General features: G+C 37.2%; 1 protein-coding gene across 1 annotated transcript in view; it reads left to right on the forward strand.

Annotated features, from left to right (window-relative positions):
- Positions 1-10,815: 10,815 nt before the first annotated feature.
- Positions 10,816-19,831, forward strand: part of hk2 (hexokinase 2) — a 46,011-nt gene continuing 36,995 nt past the window's right edge. Inside the window, exon 1 of the mRNA XM_044364773.1 lies at positions 10,816-11,107. Coding sequence (XP_044220708.1) covers positions 11,045-11,107 — 63 coding nt within the window. The 5' untranslated portion in view covers positions 10,816-11,044. The remainder of the gene's footprint in view (positions 11,108-19,831) is intronic.

Here is a 19,831-nt window from a genome sequence, read left to right on the forward strand (position 1 = left end):
CCATATTTTAACACAGCAACTGCTACATTTCAGTAGTTGCTAGGAAACTGCAACAGCTACCTCTGTGCCACTCTGCAGCTCTATGTCCAGTATCATCTTAGGTTGCAGCTGACAATGTAAAACATCACCTGTAGACTATAATATTCTCCTCTAATATCTCTGTAACTGTCACTGCCTCCCATCACGGAGTGCTTTGCTTTAGAAAAATGTTTTTTAGCATCTTACTTCACATCAAATCATTCCCTCTATTCATATTTTCTAATTGTTTCTGGTCTCTTACTGTCACTCCTACATTTGATTTTGTCTTCTGATTTCTGAAAGCAGGACTTGAAGCTGTGCAGTGTTTTTACTCTTTGGGAACTTTTTTGTGATTGAAACGCGGAGCCTTTCTATGGCAATTTTAGGGGCGTGGATTATGCTAATGATCACATCTCACAGACACACCTCCTCATGAACAGGTGACATTCATCAGGCTGAAACAAACGATTTACAACAAGTTCAGGCAGTTCAGAGAGTTTCTTGAATCCCACGTAGGATTTTCTTATTTTCCTCTTATTGCTTTGTGTGAGAACAAATATAAGGTAACAATAAGAGAACATTCATGTATGAGGCCCATTGACATTAGATGAAAAGTATTGGCACTGAAAGAAGTTGCACTGAAAAATAAACAGCCATTGAAAATCTTTAAAGCTTTCAACCTTTTAATAAAATATGAACATTCATTTTTTGACCTTGCATTTGCAATCTTATCTCATTTCATGTTTTAAATTCTGATGTGGTCCATTTTTTTTGATGTCTTTTTACACTGACAGTTTTTTTCACACTCACAGCTGAATTCATTTTAATGACTGTGCTTTATTTTTCATGGCCAATACTTTTCTTTTAGTTAGTACTGTTAAAAAATCTGTTAACATTGCAGTGGTTGTTTGATCAGCATTTAACTTTGACAACAGAGGCTAGAGTTTGTGTCCCATCCTCTGCCATACATCAATGTTGGTCATGATCTTTCTCTAACCTTAACCAAGTAGTTTTAGTTGTATAAACATACTGTGTATACCAACCAACACAGACAAATTCCCTTTTTGACTTGAGTTAACCAGATTTTATTTATTTTTCAACAGTGCAATAATATTGTGCAATAATTCAACTGTGCAATATATTTATATTTATAGTGCATTAGTACTGCATTCAACTAATATTTCTTATTTAGTTTTGCTTTTTCTTGCTTTTAGCACATTTACAGATAACTTTTCTCAGCCTGATTATTTACAGTACTGTTCTATATTGTAGTATGATGTATGTATTTTCACATATTCCTTATTTTTCTTATTTTTCTATTTTTCTTTATGTAGTGTTACATATTGTAGTATAATGCACATATTTTACATTTTCTTATTTTTCTTATTTTCTGTTTTCTCATTACTGTACAGTTTATTATATTATTATAATTAGTTGCATAATGCACTAAAACTTAATGCATGTTGAATGCTCTGAAGCTAATGCAGCCAAAAGAGCCAATACTGTACTGTACATTGAGCTTATTGTAATTTGATTTTCAAAATCATTTTCAAACACTGGTAGAATCAACATTAACGCAATCCCACTTATTTTCTGGAGGAAATGCTTCCCTAGTTGATAATACACTTTAATTCTAAAATTTGTAAATTGTGTATTTTATAATTTCCATTTAACATAATATTATTATTACTGTGAAAATGTTGTTTTCTTCCTTACTGTATTATATTCTAAAGTTTTTGTTTGATTTTATGCTGTCATGCTTCATCCTCTGATGTCCTTTGTTTCCATTCACAGTGTAGTGACCACGGTATCCAATCGTTGAAATCCATTTGTGTATTGTGTGTCACTATTGAGCTGACTGAGATTAATAGACACCAGTGCAAAAAAAAAAAAAAATTGAATGTCCAGATGTGCTTCAAAATAAAGATATTTGTTTATTCGCTCCTTGCCTTTACAACAGTTGCATATGGAAAAACTATTACAAAAGATGCAAAATAAGCAAGCAGGGAGGTGCAAGCTGTGCAAGGTCTAAAGACTCTATGCTTTCTAGTCAGCCACACCACTAGGCTGCAGAACCTGTCCTTTAAAGGAAAATCACATTAATAAACACACATTGCACACACAATACAAAATGACCAGTATACAAAATTAAGGAATATAAATGAATACAAACTATGGAATTGGCTCCTACACACAGATTAAAACCACTCAGGTGCAAACTAGTGACCAGCCTGTGAATGGAGCCTGTGAGGGTAGGATCAACACATATGTTTGATCCTACCCTCTTTTCTGATCAGTACATCAATGAAATCACCAAGTCCACATTCTTTTACTCGTCCGGAGAAGTGATGCAGCTCAGATGATGTCTATATAAGGTGACAAATTTCCATATTTGGAGGTGGCAGGTTGTGTGGATGGATATATCATAACTTGCAAAAAGGGGACGTTGTGGACTTTACTGCAGGAGACAACTATTTGCTTACCTGTTATCTTCTTGTCAGGTCGGTCTCAGTCTCAGTGAATTTATTAAGCCTTTGTAATTAAAGTCCATGTCTGTCCTGTCAATGAGATTACTGTAAACTTTCTGAAAACCACTGCATCTCTCTAACCCTCTGTTTGTTTGTTGTCCCACAAGCACAAGTGTCATGAGCCTCTCTTTGTCTCTCTCTCTGTCTCTCTCTCTCTGTCTGTCTCTCTCTTCTCGTCCATGTCCTCTCTACTCTGTGCTGGACCACTGTCTGTCCTGAGACCTCCTCCCTCAGCTGTCTGTACCTACTTCCAGATGTAATGGATCTAGATCTTCATCCTCCAGGAGATTCAACATCACCTCACCTCTCTCTCTCTCCCTTGTGTATAGTTTAATTGTCTCCTCTCCCTTTTTTGAGTATTAGTAGTAGTATAGAGTGAGTTCTGCCTCTTGTGTGTATGTGTAATCTGTCCTCTTTCCAGGTATTCATGCTGACGGAGATCATGTGGCTCAGGTTCTATCAGTTTGGTGACACCTGGAAGTTGCTCGACATCCTCGTATCTCACATCATATTCTTCATATATGTTATCAATCTATCCTTAATTTTGTCATCCTAATTTTCCATGTTGTCATTTTGCACAACATCTGCTGGAAGAGGGATCCCACCTCTGTTGCCCTTCCTGATGTTTCTTCTATTTTTATACATAAAGTTTTTTGGGGAGTTGTCCCTTATCTGAATTTAGGGTCTAAGGATAGAGTTTGCTTTATGTTGTACTGATTGTAAACCCCCTTGATTTGTGATTTGTGATATTGGGCTATATAAATAAAATTGACTTGACATAAACATAATGCACATGACTATGAAGCAATAAAATTAATCATTTTTATGAATGTGTCTGCATCAACCATTTCCAAAATGTACAAACAGAATCCTACCCCAACTTATTACATTTATAAAGTCCACTAGGTGCAGCTTTTGGTTGGATTCACTATGTTAAATTAATAATCGAGAATTAATAAAGTCACTATGGTAAATGATCAGGTGAGAACGTTTTCATCTCAACAATATAAATCAGGATTTAGACCTGGGCATAGTACTGTGATGGCAGCATTGAAATTCTTGAATGAATGTTGCGGGTGCATTAGATAACAAACAGGATTGTGTCGCCCTTTTATTAATTTATCTAAGGCTGTCGATACTGTCGACTATCAGATTCTTTTGAAATGCCTAGAATCTTTTGATGAAAAGTCTTGTGATTGGTTTGCAAATTATCTCAGTGGTAGAACTCAAGCTGTTGTGGCTATACGTCAAGCTTTAGGAGTGTTAACAAAGGTGTGCCACAAGGTTCCATTTTAGGCCCACTTTTATTCACAGTTTTCATAAATGAATTAGGTGACAAAGTGGCAAACAGCATAATTCATCTGTACACAGACAACGCTATTATCTATACAATAGCGCCCTCTGTTGCCCAGGAGGTCCAAAACTTACATATTGGTTTCTGTGTGGTACAGCAAACATTACTTGATCTTAAATTACTGTTAAACTCAGATAAAACCAAATTTATGCTGTTTTCTACAAAACTGACTAACAGTACTATGGAAGTCAATATTACTACTCTTAATGGGACACCAATTAAAAGAGTATCCTCTTATAAATACTTTGGTTTCTGGATAGCTGACAGGTTGTACTTCAAAAAACATATTGATGAAATTACTAAGTCTTTAAAAGCAAAACTGGCATTTTTTATGGACATGTAAATAGGCATGTAAATTAGGCATGTATTATCCAGAACTATAGAAAGCAAATTGTTCAGTCAGCCTTTTTATTTGTTATGGACTATGGTGATGTAATGCCTCTACTCTTAAACCTAAGGTTCATTACTGGGGACAGCTTTAGAACACCTCATTGCATTCAATATCAGAGGACTCGGTGGCAGTCATTGGCAGTGAGAAGAGAACAGCACTGCATTCTATTTATATACAAAGCTCTCTTTGGCAAACCTGCTGGGTACCTTACATGTCTGATTAACTATAGTTCAATTTCACTCTGCACAAGGTCCCAAGACTAATTGGTCCTTGAAAATCAACACGCCAGCATTGAGATTAGGAAACTGTCTTTTAAATATTACACTATACACAAGTGGAACAACTCACAGAAGATAGTAAAATTAGATGAGCTAATCCCTTTTAATCATTTTAAATCTCTTTCAGCTGACATAGAGCAGTGTGAATGCATTTGTTCTAGTTGAGCTTTTGTGTGCATATATTGCTTTTTATTGCCTTAATATGTTTTCATATTATGTGTTTTATTGCTTTTATATATTGCTTTTATTGTTTCTTATATTTTATATTGCTTATTGCTTATCTGTTCATATTTGCTTTTTATATTTGCAGATTATGTTTTATTGTTTCTTATATTTTTTTTATTTTTATTGTAATCAGGGCATCCTTATAAAAGAGAGCTTGCTCTCAATGGCCTAACCTCTAAATAAAGAAAATCAAAAAGTATTTCAGCGCACACCAGGATACAAGGATTGACACGGATTACATTAAAAAACCAAAGGAGCAAACTGCGTGTTTCGCACGTTGCTTCATCAGATTTGCTCTGCACTTGATTGCTATCAGGTGTGTCTTTAAATAGTCAGGTGCTGATCAACAGAGGATCCAACATGTTCACACACAGCATCTCATTTTCTAATACAAATGCACAAAAACAGTAAACAGGCAACAGAGACTATGATTACACCTTACAAAATGAGATATAAATATACATTTCCATAAGACTCATATCCACAAGATAATGAGATGCAATTAATGTCAGAGTAGAAAATGCACAATAAGGCTATCCCATTGTTAATAAAAATAAATAAATAAATAAACATTTCATCATGCATCTCAAAAATAGGAGGAGGTAAATACCATTACAGACTAGATATACCTGTCTTATTTGGGGGAGGGGAAGGAAGGGAGTTGTGCCAGGAGGGGTTTTAGTGGCTCAACTTTACCTACATACAAGGTCACCTGTAGGCACTGAGAAAAAAATGTAGGTTAGACAAACGAGCACAAGTTACACAAATGGACTCAAGTCGAATGCCTCATTCAACCCATGTGGCTCCAAGGAGTTCAGAGTATATATCAAATATGCTTCCCTTTTCAATAGCTGATTTATGATATTGCCACCCCTAGGATCAGAGTGACTCCTTCAATACTTATGATTTTAAGGGAGGCAGCAGATCCACGGTTTCTTTCCAAGGACACTTTAAAGGTATGTCCTTGAATCCGCACTTCAGAGAAAGTGTTGTGATATAACTTTCCTGATATAACTATTTGTAAGACTAGTGGGGCTAGATATGTATGGATGATGGCTGGACCACTGAGCGGGCCATGGCATTCAGATGATACTGCCTATCAATCCAGTAGGAAAGTCTCACCTGTTCAAAAAATGGTCAGGTTGCCTGCATATTTTATTTGTGTGTAATCAATTAGTTGTTTGGCCTATAAAATGTAATGATAAAGAATTGTAATAATAGTGAAAAATGCCAGTTATAAATACCCACAGACCAAGATGACATCTTCAAATGTCTTGTTTTGTCAGTCCAAACCTGCCAAAATTCCGTTTACCATCACAGAAGACAAAGAAAACCGTAAAACCATCACATTTAACAAGTTAAAACTAGCATATTCGATTTTCAAAATAGTTGCCAGTTAGTTTTCTGCCGACTAATCATTGCAGCTCTAATGTAGGCAACAAGTCCTCCGAGTTAAATGACAAAATAAATCGTTTGTAATAGAAATAAACTTTTCCTATACATGAATGGAAGACAGAGGCAACCTGGAAGCCATTTATCATCATGAGCAAAAACTTTGCTGCCATCTCTGAAAAGTCAAAGCAGGAGCAGCTTTGGCTGACTTTGTGTTTTCTGATTTGGCACACATTTACAGCATATTCCATCTTGGTTTTCATTTAAAATACATTGGCTCTGGATGTTGTTTGTGAAGGGAGCAGACAGTCCAATTTGTTTTTGGCTTGATGATGCGAGCATGCAAACCTGCATTATCACACTGATGTCTGGTCCAAATATGCAGATATAAACATTTCTATGTGAAAGTAAGGTTTTCAAAACACCTTAAAGCTTCAAAGTGATTACTAAATACAATCCAAATTCAACTTGATCTTAACAACACTTTCTGAGGTGTAGCAATTAAATTATACACATACTTACATGATGATAGATTGTTATACGTGAGATTTCCTCCAACACTTTCCAAAAGGCTTGCAGGCAATTCTCCACAACAAATGCATCCTTGGAAAATCTTTACATAATGACTGCTACTTGAAGACACAAGAGGCATCTCTTCTTGTCACAGCCCACTGAAATTTATTGCTGTTGTTCTTGGTAAATGTGTTTAAAGATACAAGCTATAATATACACAATATACATATAGATACATAACAGATTGTAAAACTGAGATTGCTAATGCCAAATGGTTTTGGAAAATGCAATAAAAATTTTTAAAATAGCTCACACACTATTTTCCTTTGCTCAAAAGACAGACTTACATGTTAGGATCCTACACCATCTTTCCATTTGATTTATGCATTTCAATAAGGAACCCTCAGGTCACATACCAGCCATTTTTTCTTTTAGACTACAGCCACCCCCTGTGACCAAACATAACTTTAAAGCTTGGGCTATAAATAGTTATTCATCTGATCCGTGGATCGCTACTTATTTCACCATGAGGGGTGTCATGCTTTCAAGTGTGTGAACATGAGGGTGACCGACACAGACCTGTGACCTGTCCACACATTGCATTAAAATGTTGTCTTGAGTGATTCCATCACAAGTGGACAGCTCTAAGTACAGGTAGAGTGTTAACGAGGAGTTTCTGCTTGACCAGTTTCTTTAGAAAGGAATGATAGGAGCTTTGGCCACAAACTGCCCCTGGTGCCATGAGCATGTTTGTGGAATATAATCTCCTGTACCAATGGAAATGTGTGGCACTGAGACTAACTTTAAGGTACACACCACACAAAGAACATATACAGAGAAATGTATATATGCACTCCTCATCTGAATTCCTTCTAAATTCTCATTCACTTGCATTAAATTGCACCAATTAAAACATACAGTATCTGTGGAAGAAATGATCTTCAATATATGGATATACAGTGCTGCTTGAAAGTTTGTGAACCCTCTAGAATTTGCTCTGTTTCTGCATAAATATGACATAAAATATGATCAGATTTCCACTCAAGTCCTAAAACTAGATAAAGAGACATCAGTTAAACAAATGAGACAAAAACTTTACACTTGTTCATTTATTTATTGAGGAAAATGATCCAATGTTACATATTTGTGCGTGGAAAAAGTATGTGAACCCCTAAGATTATCAATTCATTTGAAGGGGAAATTAGAGTTGGGTGTTTCAATCAATGGGATGACAATCAAGTGTGAGTCTGGAAGGCCCTGCCTTATTTAAAGAAGAGAAATCTGGGTCTTAACTGTCAAACTCTGAGCTTCACAACACAGGTTTGTGGAAGTGTGTCATGGCTCAAACAAAGGAGATTTCTGAGGACCTTAGAAGAAGAGTTGTTGATGCTCACCAGGCTGGAAAAGGTTACAAGACCATTTCTGAAGAGTTTGGACTCCACCAGTCAACTGTCAGGCAGATCGTGTACAAATTGAAGACATCCAACACCATTCTTGCCCTCCCCAGGAGTGGTCGAACAACAAAAATCACACCAAGAGCAGGCGTGTAATAGTCCAGGAGGCCACAACGGACCCCAGGGTAATGTCTAGGAAACTAAAGCTCTCTCTTGCAGTGGCTACAGTCGATGTTAATGAGTCCACCATCAGGAGAACATTGAACATCAATGGTGTGCATGGCAGAGTTGCAAGGAAAAAAGCCACTTCTCTCCAAACAGAACATTGCTACCGTCTACGGTTTGCTCAAGACCACATAGATAAGCCAGAAGGTGACTGGAACAATGTTCTGTGGATGGATGGCACCAAAATCAAACTTTTTGGCTTGAATGAGAAGCGTTCTGTTTAGCAATGAGCAAACACTGCATTCCAGCATAAGAATCTTATCCTATCTATGAAACAAGGTGGTGGTAGTATCATGGTTTGGGCTGCTTTGCTGCCTCTGAACCAGGACAGCTTGCAATCATTGATGGAGCTGTGAGTTCTGAGTTGTACCAGCAAATTCTACAGGAAAATGTCATGGTATCTGTCTGTGAACTGAAGCTCAACAGAAAGTGGGTCATTCATAAAGACAACGACACTAAACAACAAGTTGTTCTACCAAAGAATGGTTAAAGCAGAAGAAAGATAATGTTTTGGAATGGCTGAGTCAATGTCCTGACCTTAAACCTAAAGAAATGCTGTGGAAGGACCTGAAGCATGTAGTTCATGCAAAGAAGCCCACAACATCCCTGAGTTGAGACTGTTCTGTAATGAGGAATGGGTTAAAATTCCTCCAAGCTGATGTGCAGAGCTGATAAACAGTTACCGGAAATGTTTGGTTGAAGTTATTGCTGCAAAAGGGGGTCACACCAGTTACTGAAAGCAAGGGTTCACATACTTTTGCTTCCCACAAATGTGTAAGATTGGATAATTTTCCTAAATAAATAAATAAAAAAGATAATTTTTTTTTTTTTTGTCTCATTTGTTTAATTGGGTTCACTTTGTCTAGTTTTAGGATATTTAGTGTAAATATCTGATCACATTTTAGGTCATATTTATGCAGAAATACAGAAAATTCTAAAGGGTTCACAAACTTTCAAGCAGCACTGTATGTTCATAAAGAATGTTCTAATAAATGCCCTGCCATAAGGATTTAATCTCCAAGGCCTCTCTCTCTGTGACATTCATGGTCTCTCACAAAAGATGTTTTATGTTCTGGGTGCCAGCATATGAGATAAGGTGGCGGGACTGTATCCATGTATATGTTGTGCCGAAGGCTTCTCTGACGTCAGAGTTGTTTTCAATAAACTTCATATACTAAAGTAAGAATCAACTGGAGCCTGTGGAGTTTCTTCATCTTTATTCTTCATCAAAGTGTTATTGGACAGATACTGATCAAGTACAAGGTTCCTCCAACAAATCTACACAGATTGTGCAACCTGGGAGGAGGGAACACTTGGGCAAACAGGGTCAGAGTAACTCTAATTGTAAATAACAAAGATAGCTTTGTTACCCATCCAAGGCTACCACCTTATCTCATATGCTGGTGCCCAGAACATAAAACATCTTTTGTGAGAGACCATGAATGTCAGAGGCCCTGTAGATTAAATCATTAAGGCAGGGCATTTATGAGAACATTCTTTTATAAACATATATCCATAGATTGAATTTCTTCCACAGTATCCATGAGGGAAATACAGGAACACCATTGTGTAAAAATATGCAATTAAAAGTGAAAGACCTGCATTCAAAAATGTAATTATAAAAGTGAAAAACTAAAAACTAAGTGCAAAAGTAAAAATAGTGATTATGCAGAACAGTACCTTTACAGTGTTATGTTATCATATTCCGTCATGGAATTTTAAAAAAATATGAAAAAAATTATTGTTATTGATTAATTTACATGTAAGCAGCATTTTATGCCGTAGCTTGTCAATGTGAAGTAAATTTTTAGGGCTGCAAATTATGATTATTTCTATGATTCATTAATCTACCAATTATGTTCTCCATTTCTGATTGGTCATCAAATTCATCAATCATTTAGTCAAGAAAATGCCAGAAAATAGTGAAAAACACCCATTACATTTTCACAAGGTTCTCAAACTCATAGATATTCAATCTACAATGATATACACGTGAAACAGAGAAAAGCAGCAAATTGTCGCAGTTGGGAAGATGAAAACAATCAGTGTTTGGAGTTTTAGCTTGAAAAGTGACTTAAAGATAAATATTTAAAATAGTTGCTTGTTTATTTTCAGTTGATCAACTAATCGATTAATCCATTAATGGTTTCAGCTCTTCTAATATTAACTACTTAGGCTACTGTTTGGTAGTTTTAACCCGTAGCAATGCACCGTATTTTATAACATGATCATATGTTTTGTTTAAAAAAAACTGTTTAAAAATGTATAAGTATGAAGTAACATAAAATGGAGATAAAGTACACGTAAACTGAACTTAAATACAGCACTGGAGTAAAGACTACACTACACACCCATGACAACGTATGAACTAAAGTGTCTTTTATTGCAAGGCTCTTGTAGCCTAAGTAAAGTGTTCCTATTATTTTGTCCATCCTCCTGTACATCCATGAGCAGTAAACGGGACCACGCCGCGCCTACTCTGCAGCCAATCAGAGTTTTGAACTCGGGATGACGTCAGCGAGCGACCAACTCGAGGAAGTTGGAAGTTTGTGACAGTACGACTCTTGTTTTTAGCGACAGTTTTAATTCACGTAAAGAAACCGAACAGGCAAAAGTATTGTTTTTGTATGTATTATCTTAAGAAGGCGGCCGTGTAGACAAACTTTGTGTTCCTTGAAGAAGGAGGACAGACAGGACGTAAAGTCGCCACACATCACTGACTAACGATGTTAGCGTCGAGCCTACTTGGGAATTACTGCGCCGAACTCCATGATGACCAAGCGAATAAAGTAAGTACAGGTATAAAACACTCAAGTAGGTTTCCTTTGAGGACATTTGCTGTATCATGACGCAATTCTTCGCCGTGTAACGTTAGCTCTATTGTGAGGAAGTTCAAACAGGGGTTATGCACGTAGCTCGGCTACTAGCACGTATGAAGCTAGTGACGTCTCTACGTCAATTGTCTGCTAGTCCAAATATCCGCCCCAAGCGACCCTAATTATCATCACCTGTGTGCCCAGAGGTGGAAACGTAGGAACGGCTCACCAGTGGACAAAATGTAAACAATTTTGGGCTCAAGGAGAGGCCATCTTCAGGAACATCTTGGGAAAACAAGATATTGTTGTTAATACTCTCATTTGTAAAGGATTAAATCAGACGCAAAGCCAATAGCTTTGTCTCTAAGTTAAAAGTGTGTTTCTGCAGAGATAGGTTTGGTTTAGAATATATTTTGTGACAAACAAATATATTGAAAACTATCTAAATGTAAACATTTAACTTTGGAAATGTGTTATCTGCTGTAACAAAAAATACAAGTTAGTTTGCCTTGAAACTTATTAAAATAATGTAAATAAAACTTAAGGCTGTGATTACTATCACATCAAGTTAATTTGGCAGGGCAGCAAACATCTCAAATATTTTAGACACAATAATGTTGAGGTTCAACCAAGACAAAAAAGGTAAACAAGTGGATCACAAAGGCCCTGGCACATTCATACACTCAACTATAAGATAAAATAAATTTAAAAGATATTAATTATGTACTGGTTTAACATCTCTCAAATGTTTTGGAGGTAGAAATCTAAGTAAAACGTGCAAAATTGTACCCATGTGTGTGTATATGTGTATATATATATCAGTGGAGGCTGGTCCATAGAGGCAGAGGAGGTTGATCCTCCTCTATTTTTTGAGAGAAAAAAGGGAGATCAAAATATAAAAAAGAATATTTGGTTGAAATAAACCATTACCAAATCTCAGTATTTATAAATTATTTTTTCTCTCTTCTTTGGAAAAAATCCATTATTGAAATTCTGTTTAAAATGCTTCAACAGCAGTGGTGGTGGTGGGGTGGGGGTGGGGGTGGAGGGGTGCAATTGGTGGAGTAGGAGTGGGGGACAGAGGAGGACGGGTGCCTGCTGTCCTCCGCAGGGTGGGATCTCTTACATTGGACTTAATGTATTTCATTTTTTTTCATGCTAATCTGTGATTGTCCAAGACACGTAAAATGATGCTCCAAGGGAGGATGTCCTTCCTAACCAACCAACAACCAGAATGCAATATTGACATCGCGTTGGTCCAATGATAGTTTCCAGATTTCATCTGCAATTCTCTCTACTGTAAGGCAGAGTAGCAACAGTAGATAACGAGCGGTTAGCAACAGTTAGCTTGTTTTAGCAGCCTGAAGGACTCTTTATATATCCATGGAAAGACTATTAAGGACTGTTGTTAAGCTAACCGGAGAAATGATCTGGTCTGTGCAGTGCAGCAGCTGCAGGACGCTGCCGTGGAGGCTGGAGAGAGAAACAACCGGAGAAACAACCAGGAGAGTTAGCTTGTTTGTCATTGTTGCTAATGATATCAAACTGGTTAAGCAGCAGCCACAAAGTTCTGTTAACTAACAAACAAGATGACCAACAGTCACAAATGGATGTTATAACATGGATACGTCATCTCCATGATAGAAAGAAGAAGACATCAGATAATGTGAGTCAGATACAGCTTCTCTCTCTCTGTCTCTTTGGTCGCTAATTTCATCTCTGATGGTTAAATGTCTCTGTGTGGCTTTTTTTGTGAAGAATGCAGCAGAGATCATATAATGTGTTGTGGGTAACGTTAGTTTGCTTGTTGAAATTACAATGAGCTATCTGGACTCATTCATTTGTTTTTAATTGAGTGGTTGTTCAGTCACCTGTTGATGTGTGATAAGTGAATGAGTGTGCAGGAGGTCTGGCTGCTTGCTTGTGACAATTTCTTCAGTTTGTTTTTAAGCTGAGTCGTATATTGAGTAATAAGCTTAGTAAGTAACTAGAATAATAAGTGTTAACTAATGGAGTAACAGATCGTAGTTGATGTGTGTTCGGTACTGATCGCCCCCCACGGTTCGGCAGGCATATGAACTGTGGATTAATTACAAAATTTAATGTCTCATTTAAGACAAAGTAAACAAACTGCTGTAAGTACAAGTCATGGGCAGACAGCGTCTCGCTAACAGGGATTTTGAAGAGCAACGATCAAACCAGCATCTAACGGGTCCAAAGTGACATTTGAATTATGTTTACCTGCTGTTTAATGTGCCGCAACTGAGCAGCTAATTAGCATCTAGCTGCTAACTGATGTTAGCGGTGAATGTTTGTTATCATCAAGTTTTGATGACGTGGACAGAGGCTGTTTCATTCACTGTTTAAAAGAGGAAGGTTTCATGCCTCATATTGCAATAACTGAGCATTAAATATTTTATAAATTTTATTTTATTTAAACATTGGACATCTTAAATGTTTGTTTTCAAGACCATCGGCAAAAGTTCCTTGCTGTTTCTGGATGTAAGTCTGTTACAGAATAAATGGAAAACAAAGTTTTATTTGTCTCTCCCTTTTTTTTTCGCTGATCCTAATAATGTTCTGATCCGTGACTCAAATCCGTGATACAATCCGAACCGTGAGTTTTGTGTTCATGTTAACACCCCTAGTGTTAAAACAGCAGCAGTTTCCCTCGGTTCACCTGCTCACAGTTTTTCAAGTACTTGGCAGGTCGGTTGTTCCTGCATCTTGGAGAAGTTGCCACAGTTCTTCTGTTGATTTTGGTGTCTCAGCTGCTTCTATCTCTTCATGTAATCCCAGACTGACTCCATGATTAAATCATACAGATAAAAATAAAACATCAATAAACAGGACATAATGCCGTTCTCTTGGCTGGAGGAGAAATTCAAAGACTTCTGCTTCAGCTCGGCTCCGGGAGCCTGAACCGACAGAATATTAAACTGTAATTTCATTGGGGGATGTGGCTCCGCCCGTCAGGGCTCTGTGGGGGTCAAACCATCTGTTCCAGGACTCCTCGTTCTTCTTATTGATGAAGATAGTTTTTTATGACTCTGGCTGGATGTTTGGGCTTGTTGTGATGCTGCAGAATAAATTTCGGACCAATCAGATGCCTCCCTGATGGTGTGGCATAAAGGATAAAGGTCTAAACATCTAACGTGCCTAAAACTTTTGCACAATACTGTATATATATATATATATATGTGATTCTATCTATCTATCTATCTATCTATATATATATATATATATATATATTTATATACATATATACATATATATATATATATATATATATATATATATATATATATATATATATATATATATATATGTATATGTATATATATATATACATATATGTGTACAATTAGTATATTCAGCTATAATCATTTATCTTACTGACTACGTTATTTTCTGTGCTTAGTTCATATATCATTTGATTCGCTAGTTTTCTTTATGAAATGACAATAATGTTAGTGGGTAAATACCCCTAGCTTCAAGCTTAGCCTAGCAGTTAGCTTTGTGCATTCGCAGTCAAAGCAGCCCCATTAAAACAATGGTGTGTGATGACTGTTCCACAGTTGCAGACAGGATGTCACTACTAGAGAAATGTGTTCGTGAGTTAGAGTAGCTTTTTTTGGCTAACGTCACTTTAGATGTGACGGGCACTCCAGATAGTTGTATCCCTGCTAATGATAGCACTAGCGTAGCCTTGTTGGCTGTGATAGGAAATGGGTATGTACTTTGATGCAAACCAAAAACTGCAGACTGACAGGCTGTTGTTGTGTATATTTCTGCTGTTAAATCCATCCCTATCGAGTAAGAAATGTCCAAAGTTTATCATCTTTATGTCATATGACTTATGTCTCAACATACATTCTATTGCGATCCCGTATCAAGATTGTTTTATCGCCAAGCCCTACATTAAGGACAAGCAAAAAAATGGCTGTGTAATTCTGTTGCCTAAAACTGTGTTGATGACAGACATCTGATGGCAGCCTAATGATAATTTGTCAGGTTAAGATCATATTAATTAGTTACAGTCAGCTCAGATTATTAAAGTTGGAATGCAGAAGTTTTTGGGAGAGTTAGACTTGTGAGAATCAGAATCAGAAAACAATAGTTTACAATAAATCATTTTATCTCGATTATCTTGTTTTCATAATCGTTGGAAGCCAATATCGAAAATAAAATTCGATTAATCGCACAGCCCTAGCCATTTGACATGCCACAATAGGAAAAGCACAGGTGTGATTAGTAACATTAATGATGGCTGAATTCCTTTTATTCGCCTCAGTCTCAGGGTCCTGGTATTATGTATGCTGGCTCACTGTCATGACTTGCTGGGACAATTGAATAGAATGGAGTAATATTGGGTATTTGCCGATACCAAGTCAGATCTGATACTTATATTTATGTAGTAAAATATGTATCCGGCACATTAAAATAACAGGTGTAACCTACTAAATTTGGCACACCTTATTTTTCACAAGCTACTAAACTAAATTGTTAATATTATTAGTAACACCTGAGGGATGTTCAGTCAAGCTGGCTAAAGGAAAAGCCTGGCTTATTTTGATAAGCCTCGCTAATTTAAGTGAGAGTTCCGTTCCATCAGTGGCTTAGATGATTCGCTGTTTAGTAACCATGGTAACTTGTTCAGCAGAACTAGTCTGCTCCATGGCAGGCTAGCTGCCAAGCTTAATTTAGCTGTGTGTCAAAGAATGTCCGACGGACAGAAACAGACTCCCAAAAAACAGTTCCATCGTGTGTCTTTTCGCACTCGCATCACTTGTCCATGTTCGGAAACATCAAATGGAAGAACTGTGAGGGACTTTTACAAAAATACTTCAGTTAATGTCCATTTTATTCATGGTCACTTCTGTGCTGGAGCGAACCCTTTTATTTAAAAGCTTAGTATTTATAATTTAAGAAATAAAAGTGTGCCAGCGTTATTTTGAAGTTATTTATTTATTCATTCACTCATTTTGTTCAAGCTGTGAAGACAAAAAGAAAATTAAATAAAGTCCAAACCATGATCTTCTGCTGTGTTTAAAATGTATACAGTGGAAACCGCTGATAGTGATCACAGTTACAGTGATCAGCTGCCTATATGGATCAAAAAGCTCGGGACAGAATCATTCCTGTGCAAAATTTGTGCTGTTTAAATAATGAACCTATAGTAGTAGTTCGCTTACAGTGTTTATTTTGGATCTCTTTATACATGATGGAAAACATATGGAAAAACATTTAAAATTACGGTAAACCTATTTTTTATTACTTTCTTCCGATGATAAGCAGCTGCAGCACCATTATTGCCCACCTGAGGTTGCTGCTGCGTGACAAACGTAGTCTCCTTAAAGCTTACGACAATAAAAGGGGGAAAGACATCTAAGGAAAGGATCACTGCTCTCTTCACCTGTTCTTCTGCCGGGGAAAATAAGTAACTTGTCGTTGGCAAAAGTCAGAACACGCTGCTTCGAAATTGTGCGCACACTGTGTTTGAAACAGCTGTAGTGTATTTTGAAACAGTCAATTAAATTCATTAATAGTGAAGCTGTCCGTTTCATTACTTTGTATTCATGTTGGCTAATAAATTTACAGATGTCGTTTAGATGGTATTCTGCATGAGAAACAAAGAAAAAAAAATCGGTTATAATAATCATCCGCTTATAGTGATATTTGACTCGGACAGACATGATCACTAAAAGCAATTTCCACTGTACTTATATCCTTCTGCAGTTTCTTGTCCAACTGCAACTTCTTATTTTTTAACTTTCATTGACACTTGTAAATGGACATCCTGCAAAGGAGAAAATGTGTCAAAGAGTAGATGATGATATTGGTAAGTTGGTTCTCTTAAGTTGCCTACACCATAATTTTAAACATACATCTGATATTATCTAGTATAGTGATAATATAACCACGGCCAGTGATCAGAATGCTCATTTATTAATAAATAAAGACAAAACCATGAACAGGGACAAGCACTGCTCTTCACTTTCCCAATCAAGCCGGATGGGGGATCAAACTTCTAGTAATAAGTTCGCTCTTGTAACCTTTAGACCATCACTACCCGCTGACAGGTAGAGATTTAATCTGTCGCCAGTTTTGTGCAAAGCCATCTCCCTCACCTTGTGAATTGCATCAGTATTACCCTTTTTGGTGAAGACTACTTTATATTCTTCATATAGTTTCATCAGAAGGATTTGTTCTGCTGCTGAGAAGAACACTGCTCTAGTTTTCCCTTTTTTTGCGACATAATATCCTCTTTTTGATAAACGAATGGTCTGGGCACACTGTAAGCTTATTCCAGCCTGGCGAGAGGTAGTGTTGACTAGACAAGAATAAGCTGCGTTAGTGGAACAGCTTGAGCCTAAAGTGAAAGCTGACTTTTGCACAACTCCATTACATAAATAAATGTCACCAACTGAAACAAAACGTTGCATTTATCCCTGTTCCTTTGGTAAATGCCAGGGCCATGTTTTGTTTTCTTCCACTTATTCTTTACCCCCTAGCTTGCCTGCAGTGTCAGACAAAACATCTCAGGCATAAGCTGGACATTTCAGAATGTCATGACATTAACTGGAAAGGTCTTCTTCTCACCTCATTTTGCCAAGCTAATTCTTGCTAAACTCTCTTCATTATATCAAGGGTTTTTTCATTATTCTACATTGTAGAACAATACCGAAGACATCAAAACTATGGAATAAAACATATAGAATCATGTAGTAAACAAGAAAGTGTTAAACAAATCAAAATATGTTTCATATTCGAAATTCCTAGAAGTAGCCTTAATGACAGCTCTGCACACTATTGGCAATATCTTAACCAGCTTCATGAGGTCGTCACGTGAAATGAACTTCTGAATGAGAAGGTGTGTCCAAACTTTTGACTAGTACCATATATATGTATATGTATGACCTGGCTCAAGTGGCCACAACAAAAGGGAAACACACCATGGCAATGTTTAACAAAAGAAGCCGTATTAAACCAAATTAAGCCAAATTAAAGAAGTAGGTAAATGTAATTAAAGCATGGGGTGTTGATATCAGTAGCGTCAGTGATGCATGGTATGGCTAGGTGTAAGGTGTGTGTGTGACTGTTGTAAGGTACGAGAAAGTAAAACGTATCAAAACTAAGGCAATATAACTAAACCAAACCAAAACAGGTGCCTGTGGAAGTGAAAGGGGGAGATCATGACGATATTTAATTGGTTTGATCTAATTAAATTGACCAAAAGTTCTGGTTGGGGGGATAATGTCATATTCAGACCTCCTACAAGTCAAAGCCAGTCTACCGTTGTCATTGTGGGTCTGATGCGTTGTATGCCACAGTTTTACAATATTACAGACTAGTAGCTACAAATACTGTCAAAAGAGCCAAAACGAGTGTAATATTCCTTCTTTATTGATACAGTTCTGGAAATGCCTTCAGCTGAAGTTTTTTTTAGCATTCTTTATTTCATCTCCAAATTTATCCTTGCTGAGGTTTTGACCACGATGATATGATGAAAATAACATAATAGACTCGATTATCCAGCACTGCCTCATTGGTTAGTAAAAAGTATGTTCTAAATTTGGGAATAAAAGCTCATTTCACTTGACGCACTGAGCCCATTAATGTTAGTTGCTGCCCTTTTTACACAGCCCGTTCAAGGCGGGAATGCTGCGCCTTTATTCCGCCTCGCTATTCTGTATAAAAGGTATGGACACGCAGCGGGGGGCAGAGTTGCTCCTCCAATAAGTCGGCCACGGAGGTAGTCATAGCCGGCTGGACGTCTGTGTGAAGCTTCGGGATAGCTGGAATGGCTGGACAGGGAGCTGACGCTATTGTGTTACACATCATGCTGGGATGCTATGTAAAAGCACACACGGTGGCATTATGCCGGTTTTGTTCAGTGAAAAAAAAATTAAAATGAAGGTGGCTTAGTGACGGATCTCCTTTACAGCTATAATGCGTTATATCTGTATAAAAAAAGTGAGAATATATGAGATGAGAGTATAAAACCGCTTCTGTAAAACTGCAATGAACACCCCACCGGTCGGCAAGACCCACGTATATGTATTAACAGTAACGCCAAATTACTAACACTATATTGGCTAACGTGCCAGACAAAAGACACTAGCGTTAGCGTTAATATTACTTATCATAAGCAAATCGATTATGTTTGATGGCTTGGTGCCGATGAGCCGAACACTTTTTTGACCTGTTCGCTTCCTTTGATAAAGTCGTGATTACTTTTTCGCGGTTCCAGGCTATTTTTGGGTGGGTGAGCCCTGCATGCCTTGCAGTAGAGGAGAGTCGTCTTATTCATTTATTTGACACCAAGCCAGTCTATTTTCCATTTTTCTATAGTTGAAGCTGCAACTTTCTTTGCCGTCTTATTCGTCTTTATTTTGCTTGCTGGTGGTGGTGTTGGTGACGGCCCAGGACTTAGGTTGCTTTAATCGGGTGGAGCAGTTATTGACCTAAACTGTTAAAGATAAAATTATTTTTTTCGAATTCTTGGGGGCAATCTCTGCCCGTCGATCACGGTTTTTAGGGGCATTCTGAGATTTCTTGGGGCATTTTTGCCCTTGCCCCCTGCTAATTTCAGACGCTGTCTGTTGATCAAACACCTCCTTGATGTTATTGCATAATGGATAAGAATCTAAACATCTGACATGCCTAAAACTTGAAAGGCATTTACTCAGTGTG

The sequence above is a fragment of the Thunnus albacares genome, chromosome 2 (assembly GCF_914725855.1).
Source record: "Thunnus albacares chromosome 2, fThuAlb1.1, whole genome shotgun sequence".
Taxonomy (NCBI): domain Eukaryota; kingdom Metazoa; phylum Chordata; class Actinopteri; order Scombriformes; family Scombridae; genus Thunnus; species Thunnus albacares.